This window comes from Hyperolius riggenbachi, chromosome 10 (assembly GCF_040937935.1).
Source record: "Hyperolius riggenbachi isolate aHypRig1 chromosome 10, aHypRig1.pri, whole genome shotgun sequence".
NCBI lineage: Eukaryota > Metazoa > Chordata > Amphibia > Anura > Hyperoliidae > Hyperolius > Hyperolius riggenbachi.
The window spans coordinates 200,712,005-200,732,062 of record NC_090655.1 but is presented as its reverse complement, the minus strand read 5'-3'; the positions used below and the strand labels follow the sequence as shown (position 1 = coordinate 200,732,062).

At 41.7% G+C, this 20,058-nt stretch overlaps 1 protein-coding gene and 1 pseudogene across 1 annotated transcript in view; one reads left to right on the top strand and one right to left on the bottom strand.

The window, feature by feature from the left end:
* Window positions 1–19,382, top strand: part of LOC137536195 (transmembrane protein 176B-like) — a 127,306-nt gene extending 107,924 nt beyond the window's left edge. The window contains exon 6 of the mRNA XM_068258292.1: window positions 19,117–19,382. Within this exon, the coding sequence (XP_068114393.1) occupies window positions 19,117–19,194 (78 nt within the window). The 3' untranslated portion in view covers window positions 19,195–19,382. The remainder of the gene's footprint in view (window positions 1–19,116) is intronic.
* LOC137535788 (zinc finger protein 572-like) lies at window positions 12,785–13,961 on the bottom strand (annotated as a pseudogene).
* Window positions 19,383–20,058: the final 676 nt, after the last annotated feature.

The window sequence follows — 20,058 nt, the reverse complement described above, 5'->3', positions numbered from 1 at the left end:
TACCGCACCTACTCTATCAAAAAAACTGAAAAATCACTGAAGCGCTGCATACATAAAGCTTCTCCCTGCGGGCTGATATTAAATCTGTCACATCCATCTGACACTTCACAGGATTGTGTGTGTTGGGGGTGGTTCCGTGGTTGAGCGGATAAATTTGCTAATACAGATCTAAAAATTCGGAAACGGTATGTGTCTGCAGCACCACTGTGATTTATGGCTCATTAAAGAGAGCAGGGTGGATTTAGCAACTTCAGGACCACCGTTTTTTTAACCCTTTACCACATACGCCTTTTTTACAACACGAGCAGTGCCGCTGTAACGGTTCATTACTGGTTCTTCCAACCTACTATGTAAATGAAAATGTAAACACTATTTTTCATGTGAATACCACAGCTGTGTGTTCGTGCTATTTGATTGCTGCTGATATTTAAAGGGACACTGTAGGGGGTCGGGGGAAAATGAGTTGAACTTAACCGGGGCTTCTAATGGTCCCCCACAGACATCCTGTGCCCTCCCCAATGCTCTGGCCCCGCCTCTGGTTAATTTCTGGAATTTAAGACTTTAAAGTCTGAAAACCACTGCGCCTGCGTTACCGTCTCATCACTACCGCTGATGGCACCAGGAGCGTACTACGCAGGCCCAGTATGGTCTGTGCCTGAACAGTGCACTCCTGGTGACATCAGGGTAAGCGAGGACACGGCAACGCAGAAGCAGTGGTTTTCAGACTGTAAAGCTTGAAATTCCAGAAGTTAACCGGAGGCGGGGCCGGAGCATCGGAGAGTGGCTGCACGGGCACAGGATGCCTGCGTGGAACCATTATAAGCCCCGAGTAACTTCAACTCATTTTCACCCAACCCACCTACAGTATCCCTTTAAAACCTCTTTTTTGAAATTATTCCAAAACTACAGGATTTTCTAAAAAATTAAGTTTGTATTTACATCATGTGCTGACTTTTTCAGGAAAAGAGTCAAATTTCGGTAGACATTATGTTCAAAATGTGTTGAGCTACATGTGTTTAAAAAAAAAAAAAATACAGTATATATGTATTAATTTTGCACAAGTTACAGCGTTTACAAAGTATGGTTACAAACAGGGCTGTGGAGTCGGAGTCGTGGAGTCGGGCAATTTTGGGTGCCTGGAGTCGGAGTCTGAGTCGGGAAAAAATGCACCGACTCCGACTCCTAATGAATTTGTAACTGTAATTAAAATAGAAAATATGATAAAATGTTCTATTTCTCAGATAACAGTCATTATAAATAATAAATATATACAGTATATATACAGTAATAGCTGTGCTTAGTCCACAAAAATGAAATCAACCAATCAAAATTAGTTACTTGTGCTGCTTCAATAAAGCAGTCCCCGTATTTTTAAGGTCAGATATACACATCTGATTGTGACTGTATATTTGATGTGTACACAGGAATCTCTTATATATACTAAATAACATCTATGCTGTAAGAATAAAGCCTGATGTGTAGCTGTGTCACTAATAGAGATGGTCAATGAGATGTAAATAATTCTGCACTGATGCTGATTTATGCAAATGTATGCACTCCCTTTGCTGATGAAATCAAATAATTTGATATGTTGTTAAAATTTGGTTTGGTGACTACAAATTAAAGGTTACCTGAGACGGATGAAAAGTAAAGTTTTATACATACCTGGGGCTTCCTCCAGCCCCCTTCAGGCTAATCAGTCCCTCGCTGTCCTCCACCACCCGGATCTTCTGCTATGAGTCCTGGTAATTCAGCCAGTCAGCGCTGTCCGGCCGCATGCCGCTCCCACAGCCAGGAACATTCTGCACCTGCGCAATAGTGGTGCACTGGTGTAGTATGCTCCTGGCGGCGGAGTGTGTGCATGCGCACTACGCCCGACTGGCTCAAGTACCTGGACTCATAGCAGAAGATCCAGGTGGTGGAGGAGGACAACGAGGGACTGATTATCCTGAATGCGGCTGGAGGAAGCCCCAGGTATGTATAAAACTTTAATTTCATCTGTCTCAGGTTTACTTTGTTACACAGTAGTACTATACTCTACATATGCACTCTCCACAGAGCTACAGGGAATCCACTGAGAAAGCTGTGCACATTGAACACAGAGGTGTTGTCTGTCACCCATAAACCTTGTTCAGATTGTGCATGAAGAATGTGTAATAGAGGAAGAATCTCCTCATTCCCCTGCAGAGTACCTGCACATCATTCTTACATGTACCCACACTTACATTGCCTAGGGCCTGATAGATGTTCTTTGTTCCGGTTTGTACCTTTTACAGGTACTCTTACCAAGGACTAGTTTTAGTCTGAAGGGAATAAATATAGTAGTCTACATATCCTTCTCACTTCAGTCGTCTTGTAAAATTCCTAAGCGTTGGCAGTTAAGAGACGAATTTCATGTTACATACTTTTAATCAACAAAATTTTAATATGCAAATTAGAGGAGTCGGAGTCGAGGAGTCGGAGTCTGAGTCGGTGGAATCCTAAACTGAGGAGTCGGAGTCGTAGTCGGTGGATTTTTGGACCGACTCCACAGCCCTGGTTACAAAAGTGGATTATTATATTTTTTATCATCTTTGACTTTTCTTAACACAATTAATGTTTTAGGAGCTGCTCACAATTCATGATAGTATACCCCACAATGAACCAATTTTTAAAAGAAGTCATGCCAAAGTATTCCCTGAGAGGCATCGTAAATTAGTATGAATATTATATTTTTAATTCAATACACGAGGTGTAAAAAATGCAGTTAAAAGGTGATGAATTTAGTTAAGGGGTTACATGCTATGCTCCTTTCCTCCACAGCTTCTCCGTTCGTCCATAGCGATACTTACCGAGCCGCACGCCTGACCACAGCTGTACAACTTGTAGTCCTTGGGAGCGCCATATAGTGACGGTTGACCAGACGCCAATCCTGCCTTCTCAGAGGTGAGTGCGCTTTTTGCCTTGTCTTCCCTCCTGACAGGTGGCTGAGAAAGAAGGATGATTGTGACATGCTATGCTCCTGTCCTCCACAGCTTCTCCCATCGTCCATAGCGGCACTTGCCGAGTCGCACGCCTGACCACAGCTGTACAACTTGCAGTCCTTGGGAGCGCCATATAGTGACGGTTGACCAGACGCCAATCCGGCCTTCTCAGCGGTGAGTGCGCTTTTTGCCTTGTCTTCCCTCCTGACAGGTGGCTGAGAAAGAAGGATGATTGTGACATGCTATGCTCCTGTCCTCCACAGCTTCTCCCATCGTCCATAGCGGCACTTGCCGAGTCGCACGCCTGACCACAGCTGTACAACTTGCAGTCCTTGGGAGCGCCATATAGTGACGGTTGACCAGACGCCAATCCGGCCTTCTCAGAGGTGAGTGCGCTTTTTGCCTTGTCTTCCCTCCTGACAGGTGGCTGAGAAAGAAGGATGATTGTGACATGCTATGCTCCTGTCCTCCACAGCTTCTCCCATCGTCCATAGCGGCACTTGCCGAGTCGCACGCCTGACCACAGCTGTACAACTTGCAGTCCTTGGGAGCGCCATATAGTGACGGTTGACCAGACGCCAATCCGGCCTTCTCAGAGGTGAGTGCGCTTTTTGCCTTGTCTTCCCTCCTGACAGGTGGCTGAGAAAGAAGGATGATTGTGACATGCTATGCTCCTGTCCTCCACAGCTTCTCCCATCGTCCATAGCGGCACTTGCCGAGTCGCACGCCTGACCACAGCTGTACAACTTGCAGTCCTTGGGAGCGCCATATAGTGACGGTTGACCAGACGCCAATCCGGCCTTCTCAGCGGTGAGTGCACCTTGACTATATTTATTACATTAATATGCAGTCAATAGCAAGCAATTCATCTATTTTTAATTTTTTGGGGTGGATATAAAATGAGCTCAATTAATTTTTTAACGATTTTCTCTTGTTTGATCATTTACAGATTACTATACTATCTATTCCACAAGAAAATAGTACTGTATATACTAAGGAACTGCGTAACTCCCTACCATACAACTTGTTCCGTAGAATTTGAAGTAAGTAGTAGAATTGATATTTGAGATGTTCACAATACTCTGTAGCACTTTAACACACACAATTAAAATAACAACACTACTAAGCGACATTGATACAAAATAACAATGAAGATAAGTAATAAACATATAGACACGGCTGTCCATGCCAGGCACATAAACATTTTCATACTCCCCCCAAAAAAAAAAAGAAGTTGACAGTAGTACTAATTACGAATACAGATTTAACTAACTCCAATTTTTAAAAATACTGTCAATAAGTAAGGTAAAATCTGACATTGGCAAACTACTGTAATATCCAAATATTCATATATTTTAACAAAGGTTAATTCAACAAAATAAAGTATATATTAAAAAATCAAAACACATACCATTTGATAACACAGGAGAAAATTAATAACAGTTTTTTAGAACATTCAAGGAAACCTTAAAAATTATAATAGAAATCGACATGAATATTTGAAATATATACAAACTACAAATTGGGTTAACTTAAATGTTAAACATTTATAACAGTTCCTATACCAATAAAATTACATAATATACAGATCTGAAAATATTTAAAGCGTTGGAGATCAATTTTATACAACCATTACTTATAATTTAACATTGCTCTTTCAACAGATATCCAACACTCCATCAACCACAACTTGTCCGTGAATTGTGCCTTTTTACAAATAAAGCCCGTGTACTCCAGCAGTGTGTACCATCCCAAGCAAGAACAGTTCTTGAATTAACACAGCGTAAGACACATCTATGGAACAAGTGTCTTCTGGAATGGTAACTATCATTGTTAAAATTGACAAAATATACTGTTAGTGTTGGCAGCATAGGTTGTACTTTTTATATAAAAAAAAAAAAAATTATATATTTACAGTTGTGTCCAGATGAATTTAAGAATAGTAAAGAACCTTACACAGGTTTTAACTTTTAAGAACTACGGGTTGTTTCAACGTCCCATCCTTCACTCGCTAATTCAGCCGTGTGTACAGTCCATTCTTCGAGCTTAAAGGGAAAATTAAGTCAAACCAATAAAAAAAAATTTGACTCACCTGTGCCTTGCAATAGCCCAATGCCGCTGTCCAGTGCCATCGCCATCTCAATCCGATCCTCCTGGCCCCGCCAGCAGCCACTTCCTGTTTCGGTGACAGGAGCTGAAAGGCTGGGGACGCAAGTGATTCTTCACGTTCCTGGCCTCAATAGCGGTATGTATGCTGCTATAGCATATATCATATACCATAAAGCAGCATAGAGGGTGCTAATGTGTCTGTGAACGCAAATATTCACTCGAGTCCCCAGCCTGTAGGCTCCTGTCACCGACACAGGAAGTGGCTGATGGTGGGGCCAGGAGGATCTGAGGGAGCCGGCGAGGGCACTTGAAAGATGCAGGGGGCTATTGGAAGCCCTAGGTTAGTCAAACTCAATTTTTTTTAAATTAAGTGTCCCTTTAAGCCAGGCAAATGGTTCAAGACCTATGTTATCACCCGACAGACGGACTGTACATAAACACGGTTTGGTGGGCTCCCGAATGAACGAGGGGGTATTATAACAACACATCGTTGTAAAAAAAAAAACTTGTGTATGGCCATTAAAAGCCGATTCTCTTGTATTAAATTAGTTATTTATAGAAAAGGTAACAGTGATTACTTACACAATTAAAAAAGGAAAAGCAGGAATAACCAAACATAGTTTTTGGATAATAATTTTTTACAGGATAATTTCTGCAGGCAAACTTCCTCTGTGTGTTTTTTTTTGTAGTACATGTGAGTGTGGAAATTGAAAACAACTTTAGGCAGGTAATTAATTGCTTTAAGCCTGCTTACATTCAGGGACGTTACAGGTGCACGTTACGGCGCCTGTAACGCTCCCCCAACACACAGCAATGTAACTCAAGTGGGCTGTTCACACAGCCCAGGTTGCGTTACATGTAACGCTGCACGTTATCAGGAAACTGCAGCATGCTACGGCGTTACAGCGGCTATAGCCGCGTTACACTTTTTCAACATGCGCAGCGGGTGGCGGACAGGAGGCGGGGAGAGCCGCCTAAAGTAGACGCACACATGGATACTTAATATTCACTGCACTAGCGCCCACTGATTGGCCGACAGGACCAGGTGATGCGTGGTATCTTGCTCCGCATCACGTGGTCCAGCCGGACAATCAGCACCACTCTGGAAGACCTTATAGGGATTGTGCCGGCTAACGCGGCTCACTGTACCGTACGCTCTTGAAGCACAAAACGTTGTGTTAGGTGCACGTTATGCGACCTTAACGTGGCAACTAACACAAAGTCTTGGTGTGCAAGTCGCCTAAGAGGAGATAGCATGTGAGGGGAAAGATGATAGACATATGTCAACATATGTAAATTGCAACTGTTATCTATGTATGCTGATTTAGGTAGCACCTTCACACAATTTTATGAACCTTGTAGACAGAGTAGTGTAAAAATAATGTTGTTTGTAAATGTGACTTAAATGAAAATAAACTACGTCTGTATCAAAAAATTTATAACAAAATTAATATAAACTGTGCAGAGAACTGAAGACAATGCTTCTAAGAGTTCATATACTTTTTTGAGATCCTAACTTAAAATGTGTGTGGGTCCAGTGTCAATTGTACTACTAAACTTATCTGAAAGGGAATAAAGTTAATCAATAATTAGCATTTTAAACACAACAAGAAATAAATGGTGTCTTGCTTTCAAATATCAAAAGCCATACTTAAAGTGAACATAAACTTTGAAAATCTACTCAACAGAATAGAAAAGGATTGGGGTTTTAACAGTTTCAATCCATCAGAACTTAGATTTTATAAAGTCAGCATGAATGTTTTACAGCATTTTAATGTAAGCTCCTCACACCAAAGGAAACTGCCTGTCCTTTTTTGCCTTTATGGTCTGCAAAGCTTAATGGGATTTCCAATGTTGTTGTTCATGTTGACTAACAAATTACAGGGGTGATCATTACACGGGACAATTTTCACAGGTATACATTGTATTTTGTAATTTTTTTTTGGGGGGGGGGGGGGGAGAGATTACTAAAATCACTAACCATCTCAGTAACTTGTATTTTATACACCAAAAAAAGTTAAAAAATCATTTTGCAAAAGTACTTCTTATTATACAGCACAACAAACATCAGTTTTTCCAAGACCGTACAATTGGATCTCGAGGTTATATTTATAAATCTACTTATGCTATGTAACATGGACAAGCTAAGTGTTTGATTATAAAAATTATTTCATACATGCTGAACACGTACTTTGTTACAGGCCGCATCTCGACAGAGTACGACCATTACAAGCAACAAGGGAAAACCAAAACTTGACCACGATGGCTACCTATACGTCTTTGACAGAAGGAGTCATGACGGTCAAGTTGCTTTCTGGCGATGTATTAGAAAAAACAAAGACCCACCTTGCTTGGGACGTTTACACACTGATGTAAGCACAGGAAAAGTTGTAGGTATTCTTCGCAAACACAATCATGGACAAAATGTTGGCCTGGTGGAGGTATCTCGAGTTAGGTGTACCATCAAGGAAAAAGCAATATGCTCACAGGGTGGCCCTTCCACAATTATTAATTTGGCCCTTCAGAATGTTGAACCCGCAGTCATAGATTCTTTACCGCCGAGGGACTGTTTACGTCATTTGGTCCAGAATGTTAGGAAACGAGTTATGTCACACCCTTGTGGTCCAAAGTCTCTAGCTGACCTCATCATACCGGATAAATACAGATTTTACTCTGTGTCAGACCTACAGACTGTGCCATTTCTCCTTTATGACTCTGGACCTAATGACGAACATAGAATTCTGATTTTTGGCAACAGTGCAAACGCTGCTTGGATCCAACATGTCAAGTATTTGTACGGGGATGGAACTTTTAAAATTTCACCCCAATTATTCAAGCAAGTTTTTGCACTGGTGGGAAAAAGAGAAGACTATGTTCTCCCTCTGCTGTACTGCTTGCTGCCAAACAAAAGTCAAGCGACTTATAAAAAAATGTTTGAAGCAATCCACCAATTGTGGCCTATGCTGAACCCTGAGTATTATTCCACGGACTATGAAGTTGCAGCCATTAATGCATTCAAAGCAGTCTTCCCCTCCTGCAGCATTAATGGTTGTTTCTTTCATTTGACGCGGAATATAAAAAAACAATTGGACAACCGGGGACTTTGTCCGAGGTATTCTTCGGACCCAGAGCTCGCTATTCATGCTCGCATGATAGCAGCTCTGGCATTTGTCCCGCCTCCAGATTTGGAGGCGGCAGTGGATGCCATCAAATATGACCTCAAAGAGGAGATTCGGCCAATACTCAGCTGGTTCAGTCGAGTCTACATTGGAATCTGTGGGAGACGCCTTCGTAAACCGATCTTTCCTCCCTCCCTGTGGTCGGTATATGAACGCACTCTGACAGACATGGACCGCACAAACAATTACGTGGAAGCAGCTCATCGTCGCCTGCGTTCGGAGCTAGACATGGAACACCCGAGCATATGGCGTTTCGTTGATGGTATACTGAAGGTGCAGAAAGGGAGAGATTTACAATATGCACAGTTTTTGAGAGGAGAATCTGCACCAAACAAAAAACAAAAATACATGGATTATGATGAAAAATTGAAAAGAATTGTTGGGCAGTACCAACAGAGAACATTTTGGGAATACTTAAGAGGGGTGGCTCTCAATGTAGAGTTGGATTAAATTATTGGCAAATTAAGTAAATCTTGGTCATAATCCTTGTATTCGAGATACAGTCTGGATATTCATTAGGCCATTTTCATCACAACCACTTTTTGAGTGAGATATTGGTTGTCTGTACAATACCAAACACTGTCCTGTAAACGTTTTTGCAGCGATTACATATAAATGTAAGCTGCTGTAAACCTCCATGCTAACACCTTATATAAAATATCTTTATTTTTAAAGGGCATTATATCACAGCAGCCCTATTGCTTACAAACATAACGCAGTGATGCACTTCAAACCACAATAATCTGTACGCATTAGGAAATTACATGAACAACCTTCCTCAAAACTACTGCCGTCAGCCTCTACAATCTTTATGTAGTAACAACTCATGCAGCTTGTACCCACACTGTAATTCCATGAAGAAACAGTAATGTATGAAAGTGCAAAAGCTGTAAAAGGAGGTGAACTTGGCTAGATTAGTTCACACACAATAGAAAATTATCAGAGATTTTCTATTTTTAAACTACAGGCACTGAAAATCTGATTTCAGAAGTGCACATTGAACAGTTGAACAGGAAAAATGTTGTGCATGCAACACAACTTTCTCTTAAAAACACTGTAACACAGTGTATACACTACGAAATTGAAAGACAAGCTGTTTTGTAAATGACTATCAGTACAAGTGTTTAATTATGAAATAAACTTTTCAGGACATTTGTTACAGTTATATTCAAATGTAACATGGGAATTAGATCAATGATCATACACTCAATAATTAAGTTTCATTTACAACGGTACTAAAGTAAGTTGGAAAAACTATTTTGAATGCAATACACTGATTTAAGCATTGAAATATCAATCAATGTGGACAGTTTTGCAAAACAATGTGACATTTCAAACAATAATTGACGATCCCCAACTTTTTTGGGGGGGAAAGACATTGTAATGGTGAATTGTAAGCCAATCTACAACATCTATAAATTATTATTGAAAAAAGCTGACAAACATTATTTATATACAAGTACCATGAAGGAACAATATATGTTCAATAATGTAAAAGATTACATTATATGGTCAATACGGTTAAAGGCCTAGGAATTGGTAAAGAGTACAGTTCGGAAAAAAATGAGAATACTTTTACATGTATTGAAAAAATATTCCTTCTTAAAGGTTTTAGTAAATGCCTTAGTACACTACATTGGTACATATCACTCAAACGTTGAATCAGTATGATTTCATTGTTATTATTCGAAGTAGTTTATTTCAGAATTTATTTAAATTCCTCTGCAATAATTGATGCCTACGTTTATCTACATAAACGGAAAGTGTGACTACAATTTCCTACATACCAAGACGTCAAAGCTGAAATTCAATCAGTATACGTATTAAAAGACATGTTCCAAAGTGCAAAACATACAATGTGGTCCATTTTAAACAATGAAAATGATGGTGGGTCACGCTTCCACATTTTCACATTTCTAATCTCTTTATTTACAACCAAAAAAAAAAAAAAGTTTTCAGCTACCGTGTTGCAGGCTATTCGCAAAGTTCAGTGCTGGTGTAACATAAAAATGACACCTTCATAGTTGCCCTAAGCGGAAAAAATTTAAACACTAGCCGCGCAGCCACTATACATTGCCGAAGGCAAAGTGGCAGTGCCAGGAACACGTAACGCACATTGGAGTTGGATCCTGGGACTCTGCCGGCCCAGGGATCGCACATCCACCGGAATTAGGATACGCACGCACGCAACGATATAACGCCAAGAAAACAGAAGCGCAGGCGGGATGTTACCACTCCATCTGCCGCATACAAAGCCTATAATACGGTTTGTATTCTATACAAAACGTATTACACAGGCTGCCTCCTGCCCTGGTTGTACCAGTGTCCGAGGGACCAGCAGGGCAGGCTGCAGCCACCCTACTTTTCACCAAAGCACATTGATTTCCCCCCCCCCCACACTTTCCCTCGGATAGCCCACAACACCACTCACATCGACCACCCACAACACTGTTTGCACCCAATCAACCATCAATCACTCACTCTCACTATCTGTCAAGGCTAATTTTTTTTATTAGGTCCAAAACTGCACACTGGGGGCTCATGATGAACATCCCACCACTCAGATTCTACCCAGCCCCCCCCCCCGGTGTACTATAGGCATCGATCCCCCTGTAATAACCCACTGATCATCTGTCAATCACCAGTCAATCACCCCCTGTCACTGCCACCCATCAATCAGCCCCTAACCTGGCCCTTGCATAAAATCTGATCAACCACCAACACCATCAAATCGCCCGCAGATCGGACATCTGATGACCCCCAAAGTTCATTGCTTACATCCATTCTATCCTCTAAACACCCACTAATTACAAATCAATCACACATCCATCACACCCTATCAACACCTGTCACTGTTATCCATCAGATTACACCCTAATCTACCCCCTTGCAGGAACCAAATCAACCGCGCACACACTCAGATTGCACTCAGCACCCCCCCACCCTTATAAATTCACCAGTGCATTATTTGAATATGTTCTTCCCTGTAATATCCCACTGATCACCTGTCAATCACCCATAAATCATCCCCCGGTCACAGCCACCCATCAATCACCCCCTGTCACTGACAACCATCAATCAGGCCCTAAACGGCCCCTTACGGGCAATGGGATCACCCACCAACACCATCCGATCGCCCACAAACCAGCCATCAGATCACATCCCAAGTGCATTATTTACATCGATTCTCTCCTCTAAAAACCCACTAATTAACCATCAACCACCCCCTCTCACCACCGGTCACTACTACAAATTACATCAGACACCTATCTGCCCCTATGGCACGCAATCACCCGGCCACACCCTCACAACACTCTCAGACCACAGCCCTGATCACCTCACCAGTGAATTGCTTACATCTATTCGCCCCTGTAATCGCAACTTGAGACATGCATCAATCACCTGTCACCAAGTGTCACCCACTACCACACCTGCCCATCGCATCAGGCCTTAATTTGACACGTGTGGGCTCATGATCACTCGGACAAACCATCAGATCCCCCTCATACCCACTTCCAATCACCTCCACATTGCATTTATTGCCTATATTTTCAACTCTAATCAACCCCTGAGATAAACATAAATCAACTCCTCTTGTTGTATGACGAGTTCACAGAAGATTTTATTTTTAGTTAGCGGAAAATTGGTTTTTATTGATTTGTTCACAAAGTGTAATTTTCCACTAACTTTTAACTATAGATGGGCACAACGGTTCGCCGGCGAACTTGTTCGTGCTAACTTCGGTGGTTTGCGTTTGCGAACTTTCGCAACCTGTGGCAGAAGTTCTGGTTCACCCCATAATGCACCCTGAGGTGTCAACTTACATCCTCTACATCACAGTCAGCAGGCCCAGTGTAGCCAATTAGGCTACACTAGCCCCTGGAGCCACTCCACACCCTAATAAAAGGCAGGCAGCGGCCATTACGCTCACTCGTGTGCCTGTGTTAGTGAGAGTAGCTGCTGCTGACTGTATCTCATAGGGAAAGATTAGTTAGGCTTAACTTCTTCCTGGCTGCATACCTGTTCTGTGAACCCACCACTGCATACCTGTACTGTGAACCCACCACTGCATACCTGTTCAGTGAACCCGCCACTGCATACCTGTTCTGTGAACCTACCACTGCATACCTGTTCTGTGAACACACCACTGCGTACATGTTGTGTGAACCCACCACTGCGTACCTGTTCTGTGAACCCACCACTGCGTACCTGTTCTGTGAACCCACCACTGGGTACCTGTTCTGTGAACCCGCCACTGGGTACCTGTTCTGTGAACCCGCCAATGCATACCTGTTCAGTGAACCTACCACTGAATACGTATACTGTTCACTGAACCCGCCACTGCATACCTGTTCTGTTCAGTGAACACGCCTCTGTTCAAAACATTTCCCACCCTCAGCACATGAATACGGCTTCTCACCAGTGTGAGATCTCATGTCTGATAAGGTTTCATTTCTCTCCAAAACATTTCCCACCCTCAGCACATGAATACGGCTTCTCACCAGTGTGAGATCTCTCATGTCTGATAAGGTTTCATTTCTCTCCAAAATATTTCCCACCCTCAGCACATGAATACGGCTTCTCACCAGTGTGAGATCTCTCATGTCTGATAAGGTTTACTTTCTCTCCAAAACATTTCCCACCCTCAGCACATGAATACGGCTTCTCACCAGTGTGAGATCTCTCATGTCTGATAAGGTTTCATTTCTCTCCAAAATATTTCCCACCCTCAGCACATGAATACGGTTTATCACCAGTGTGAGATCTCTCATGTCTGATAAGGTTTACTTTATGTCCAAAACATTTCCCACCCTCAGCACATGAATACGGCTTCTCACCAGTGTGAGATCTCTCATGTCTGATAAGGTTTCATTTCTCTCCAAAACATTTCCCACCCTCAGCACATGAATACGGCTTCTCACCAGTGTGAGATCTCTCATGTCTGATAAGGTTTACTTTATGTCCAAAACATTTCCCACCCTCAGCACATGAATACGGCTTCTCACCAGTGTGAGATCTCTCATGTCTGATAAGGTTTACTTTCTCTCCAAAACATTTCCCACCCTCAGCACATGAATACGGCTTCTCACCAGTGTGAGATCTCTCATGTCTGATAAGGTTTCATTTCTCTCCAAAACATTTCCCACCCTCAGCACATGAATACGGCTTCTCACCAGTGTGAGATCTCTCATGTCTGATAAGGTTTACTTTCTTTTCAAAAGATTTCCCACCATCAGCACATGAATACGGCTTCTCACCAGTGTGAGATCTCTCATGTCTGATAAGGTTTACTTTATGTCCAAAACATTTCCCACCCTCAGCACATGAATACGGCTTCTCACCAGTGTGAGATCTCTCATGTCTGATAAGGTTTACTTTATCTCCAAAACATTTCCCACCCTCAGCACATGAATACGGCTTCTCACCGGTGTGATCTCTCATGTATGACAAGGCCTCGTTTCTCTTTAAAACATTTCCCACACTCAGCACATGAATAGCACTTCTCTACTGTGTGAGATCTCTCATGCTTGACATGGCTTCCTTCCTGCACAAAAAATTTCACACACTCAGCACACGAAAATGGCTTTTCAACACTCTGAGATCTCTCATGCCTTACAAGATGTGATTTCCATACAAAACATTTCCCACATGTGGAACAGGAATGAGACCCTCCAGCAGGGGAAGAGCTCTGCTGGGTATAGGGGCCCATGATGGTTAGACAGGTGAGGGGAGTCTGGTAGAATATTTGGGGTTACCAGGATATCTGCACCAGGATATCTGCAGGAGACTCTTGTCCAATGACATCATCATCCGTTATACAGTCTGTGGATACAGAGAGACAAGTCTCTGAGAGGTTCCTGATGACGGGACTCCACCCTGTTTTGCTCTCTGTAACAGTTTCCTCCTCTTTATTTGTCCTCATCATGTCACCCTCCTCCACAGACTGCTGACCACTCCTCACATATGTCTCCTCTTCTTCCTCTTTACTTGTCCTCATATCACCTTCCTCCACAGACTGCTGATCACTGCTCACATACATCTCTTCACAGAACAGGTATGCAGTGGCGGGTTCACTGAACATAACAGCTATGCAGTGGCGGGTTCAATGAACAGTACAGGTATGCAGTGGTGGGTTCAACTGTTCTGTTCAGTCCATGGAAGATTTCTTTTTTTTTTTGTCACAGGTTAGCAGATATGAAAACTTTTCGTTTTTTTTTCTCTTAGTGTCTTTTTACACTAACTTGTGACAAATAAAAAAAAAAATTCAATGAAGTCACCATGACTCTAACTGAATACTTTGGTATATCTTCATTTAAAAATGGGGTCATTTCAGGGTTTTTTAGACTATATTTGAATTGTAGCACCTCATGATACATGACAGGTGCTTGGAAAAGGTGGTTTTAGATGGACAGTACGCGAAACATATTTCCAAACAATTATTTATTTGGATTGGAAGGTTAAACATGACATAGTATTTAAATAATTAACTTCAAAACTGTTTCCATACTGTTACTGGTAACGGTACGCTGTGTACAGTGCTAGAAAACTGGAATCACATACAAAATTTACAAAAATCTCATCTCTGACTTCATGTAACTGTACATTGTTTCATACATTGAGTGGTGATTAACATGAGTATTTATTCTTCTACATTAACAAATTGTCATTTCTGAATTCATTTCAATCTTCTGTGTTTAATGAATAAAACATTTTGAACAACTGAACCATTTATTAATAAGATTTGTAAAAATACAATTTGTTATTGTTTTCATGTTATTTCTTTAATGTAATAAATATTAAATTATTGCAACTATTACTGTGGGTTATTTTTCTCTTTTGTACATAAAGGTCAGAATTAAGAGTGCTTTTTGAAAAACTTTGATTAACATTGAAAAAAAACAGGAACGCCACAAGACAACAATTGACGTAAAGTACGGGGGATCTAATTTACGTGCAGTTGCGCGCCCGCTGCACGCGCAACTCATTCTACGGGGGGGGGGGGGGGTTTAAACTATGCGCTCTCATCAGTCTCCAGGTGGCTAATGACGCTCGGAAGACTATTACACAACAAAATTGCTATCTATTTACACATTGCAGCACTACTACAAACAGCACCCTAGGGGACAAAAAGCACTACTATAAACAGCAGCGCTGCACTGGGGACAGACGTGTGACCCGTATGTCCCCGTAGGGGACAAGATAACGATCTGCAGCCAATGACTAAGCGTGATAGGCTGCCTGAGAGGGAGGGAAGATGGCTGGGGCTGCCTGGGGGAGGGAGGGAAGATGGCTGGAGGAGGCAGGGGACAATTTGAAGACTATCTCAGACAATCAATGTGATAGGCTGCCTGACAAAGGGAGGGTAGGAAGATGGCAGGGGGAGGCAGAGGAAAGGAAAGTATTACATAGCTATACTACTTACCATTTACAATTTTAGAAAATACATAATGGGAACATACAAAAAAATAATTAAAAAATATAACGGTGTCAATATACCTAACACATGACATACATAGGTAACCCAAAATTTAGCTGGTTAACTTCATGAATGGTATTGGAGGGATTATAAAGCTATTACCTTCATTTTACTTTACGTATCACATAAATTTACATAACTGTAGATAGCCATTCATGCATTAGTTAAGATTAGATGAACGGATAATTATTATTAATTAATCATAGGCATAGGCTTCCACAATCGATATTTCACTATAGTAGGCAAATAAAGGGTTGTTCATAGTCGGAATTTTAAATATCCCTTAAATAATGTTTTTCTTTATAAGCTGTTTTAAGAATGTAAACTTTCGCTGTATGCAACGGGTTTGTTTGCAGCCGTTAGGTGCCTCAAATATAACTAAACGCGATCTAACTGTTACATCTTTACCACGACAATTGAGTTTTGTAATACAGCAAAACGTAGTACACGCTTAATATATGTAATGGTTAGGTATTGGCTTCAACAAAAAAAAAAAATAAGGTTTAAAAAATATAATTTTTATTATCGGTTGTTTCCAAACCGTTCACTACGTTTATTTGTTACGCCCGCAATAAAGGTTTGCATTTTTACGAGAGATATGGTTTATATTTTACTAACCACTACATCTTTTACTCTACTTTGCTATAGTTTACAGAAGACTACGTTATTTTTGCGGTTTATATTTAAACGAACAGTTGGGATGTAATAATGTAGCCGTCGTCTGTAAATTATATTGGTAGTTAAAATACACTGATTTATAGTTTATATTTTGCTATGCAAAAGTACAGTGCTAATTGTTATAGCCTTTCATTTGCTGTTAAGGGTTCTAACCGAAGGACATGTGGTAACCTCTGTTAGCGATATAGTGCAGTTGACGCTATTAAATACTTTCCGTGTAGACGTAGTTGGAATCATGTGTTGTTTATAGTGTTTATGATGTTAAGCGCTATTGTCCATAGGAAATAATGAGGAATTGTAAACGGTTATATTAGTAGAATGTTATATGTAAGCGGAAAATAGTGTTTTGCGCCCTTTTTTCCTAGCGGGCGCAGTGTAAGCGATAATTAACATTGCTCTCTATGGCGGCGCCCTTATAGTCCATGAGCGGCATGCGCCCTTTTTTACTATCTCGGCTCGGAACGCCTTCTTGAGAGTTACTGGGGCCGCATTGTGCTGGCTACCTATACTGGGGTACCTGCTATGCCTGACAACTTGTACTGGGGCACTTATCTATGCCTAGCTACCTATACTGGGGCAACTGTTATGCCTGGCTACCTATACTGGGGCACCTAGTATGTCTGGCTACCTATACTGGAACACCTATCTATGCCTGGCTACCTATATTAGGGGACATGCTATACCTGGCTACCTCTACTGGGGCACCTATCTATTCTTGGCTACCTATACTGGGGCACCTGCTATGCCTAGCTACCTATTCTGGGGCACCTATGCCTGGATAACCTATACAGGGGGCACCTATGCCTAGCTATCTATACTGGAGGCACCTATTCATTACCACCTATACTGGGGGCAACTGTACCTGGCTTCCAATACAGGTGTCACCTATACCTGGCTACCTACCTTCAATGAGGTTTTTTGTTTTTTTTTGTCGCACCGCGGCATTAACATGCAGTGCAAATTGTGGGTGTTGTGTGATCATTCCAAATGGGCGGGGAGGGGGATATGACTGTCGGCCCTCGACCTGGTCTAAGTTTTAAATTTCGGCCCTCCTTCTATTTGAGTTTGACACCCCTGCTATAGAGCCTTCCCCTTCTCCTCAAAGTTTGGAGAGTGACGGATGTGTGGAAGGGCATTCCAGAGGAGGGGTGAAGCACATGAAAAATCTTGTATACGTGAATGTGAGGAGGTGATTCTACAGGAGGACAAAAGAAGGTCATGTGCAGATCTGAGATTACAATTGGGTTGGTATCTGGAAACTAATGAGGAGATGTACAGGGGGAGAGATTGTAGAGTACTTTTTAGGCCAGGGTTAAGTGTTTGAACTGGATCTTCTGGTTAATTGGTAGCCAATGAAAAGCTTGACAGAGGAGCAGCAGCAGCACCTCCTTGGCTTTTTTTATTGTTGGAAGTGCCTCATCAAGTTTTTATTACTTTTGGACTTTCAAAGTGATGTCTGACTTTTTCTTAAAGAACATCCGAGGCCACAAAATAAATGTAGTTTTCCTTACCGGAGGCTTTTTCCAGCCTCTAGAAGTCATGTGTGTCCTTCACCGCATTTTCATTTGTGTCCTTAGTATTATACAGCTTGACAAAAGCAGCAATGTTTTGTTGAGAATGGGTAGAAGCAAAGCATTAATAAATGGATGTTATACGTCTGGCTTTTCAGTTTTATGGTGACATCATATTTAAAGGGACTCCGAGCAGTGCAGAAACTATGGAAAGATGCATATCATTTTAAAGCTCTCTTTCTCCTCTTTCCAATGATATATAAACCACCACCCTACGCAGTGGCGTAGCTAAGGAGCTGTGGGCCCCGATGCAAGTTTTACAATGGGGCCCCCCAGGCACTCTATACATAACAATTGATACGGCGCACCAAAACCTGACAATGGCAACTACAGTGTCAGAGGTGCAAGAAGGGGATGGGGAAGAGCTTGTTAATGATTACCACTACTCAATGTATATATAGAAGTGATTATTATGAGCACAGGACCAATAGAGAGCGAATACTGTAGTTGAGGGAGGGCCCTTCGGGGCCCCTCTGGCCCAAGGGCCCCGATGCGGTCGCTACCGCTGCACCCCCTATTGCTACGCCCCTGACCCTACGTCTTTTAGTTTTCGCTATTTTCACGATTGAAATTGCCGCGACCGCGATTTCGATCACGAAAATAGAGAAAACTAAAAGGTGTAGGGCAACGATTTAGGTGTCGTCAGAAAGAGGAGAAAGAGAGCTTTAAAATTATATCCATCAAGCCATAGTTATATTGTATTACACAGGACGACACTTTCCCCAGTGTCAGCAGCTCCATTATGCTGAATGCAGCTGCTGACTTTGACAAAAAGTCGCCCTGTGTAATACAATATAACTATGGCTTGATGGATATCATTTTAAAGCTCTCTTTCTCCTCTTTCTGACGACACCTACATCGTTGCCCTACGCCTTTTAGTTTTCTCTATTTTCGCGATCGAAATTGCGGCCGCAGCAATTTCAATCGCGAAAATAGCGAAAACTAAAAGGCGTAGGGTGGCGGTTTATATATCATTGGAAAGAGGAGAAAGAGAGCTTTAAAATGATGTGCATCTTTCCATAGTTTCTGCACTGCTCGGAGTCCCTTTAATAATCATACAGAACTTATATCTGTACTATAAAATGCTAGTGAGCAAAAACCATTAACCTGTATTTTCCGGGCATGTTTCCATTTTACAGAAAGCTGAAGGAGAGAATGAAGACACAGATGAACCCATGTTGCCACCAAACCCTGTTGGTGACGTCTTTGTTGCCTAAGGGCCACCGGTCTTCTCTGAACACAGCCCACACTTCTCATCCATCTTCTTCAATCTTGCACACTATAGAGTGCCCTCTCCTGCTTGATTATCTTAGTAAAATATTACAGCATAAGAGTGACCTTATGCTGCTGGAATAAAAATGCAAAGCGTAGTAATAGGAATGGTTAATTAAGAGCAAATCTATGTATAAACATGTTTAACCAATTATGAACTCTTATTGATTAGACATAATTGAATGTATTTTTTAAAGTGACTGCTAAGTGCAGGAATATTGCAGGGGTTCCCTCCGGTGAAATGGGCCTCAGTTGGTGGGGGGAAAAAGCACTTTCATGACTCCTCTATAGATAAGCAGTTCAGTAATAAAAGAACATCATGATAGTGAGGATGTTTAATAAAGAGCCCTATTATAGGTGAGAACTATAATTGTGGGAACTATAATGAGAATGACTAACACAGGTTACTGTAATAGAGAGTACTATAGAGAAGGAACATGGAATGGGGGCTAAACAAGGAGACTGTTACAGTTTAAAACAGTAACACAGTAGTTCCCTTTTCACCCTATTTGGAAGGTTCCTCTAGGGTGAAAAGTTTAAGACTGGCTTAGCGGGTCACTACATATCTACCTGGTAGTTAGGCTGCACATAAAACACTTTTAGTATCATTACAGTGGTGATTGCTGACACAAACTGGCCTCTACTGAACCACAGCATATCTCCATAGTCACATGAGCACCCAATTAAGAACTACCTGGTAACATTATTGGTGTAGAGGTTATCAAATCACCAGTGTAGTCAGTGAGGGTTTGGTTTTTGATGAAGGAAAGTGGCAGAGCAAGCAGAGGTGTGGAGTGAGCCAGGAGCAG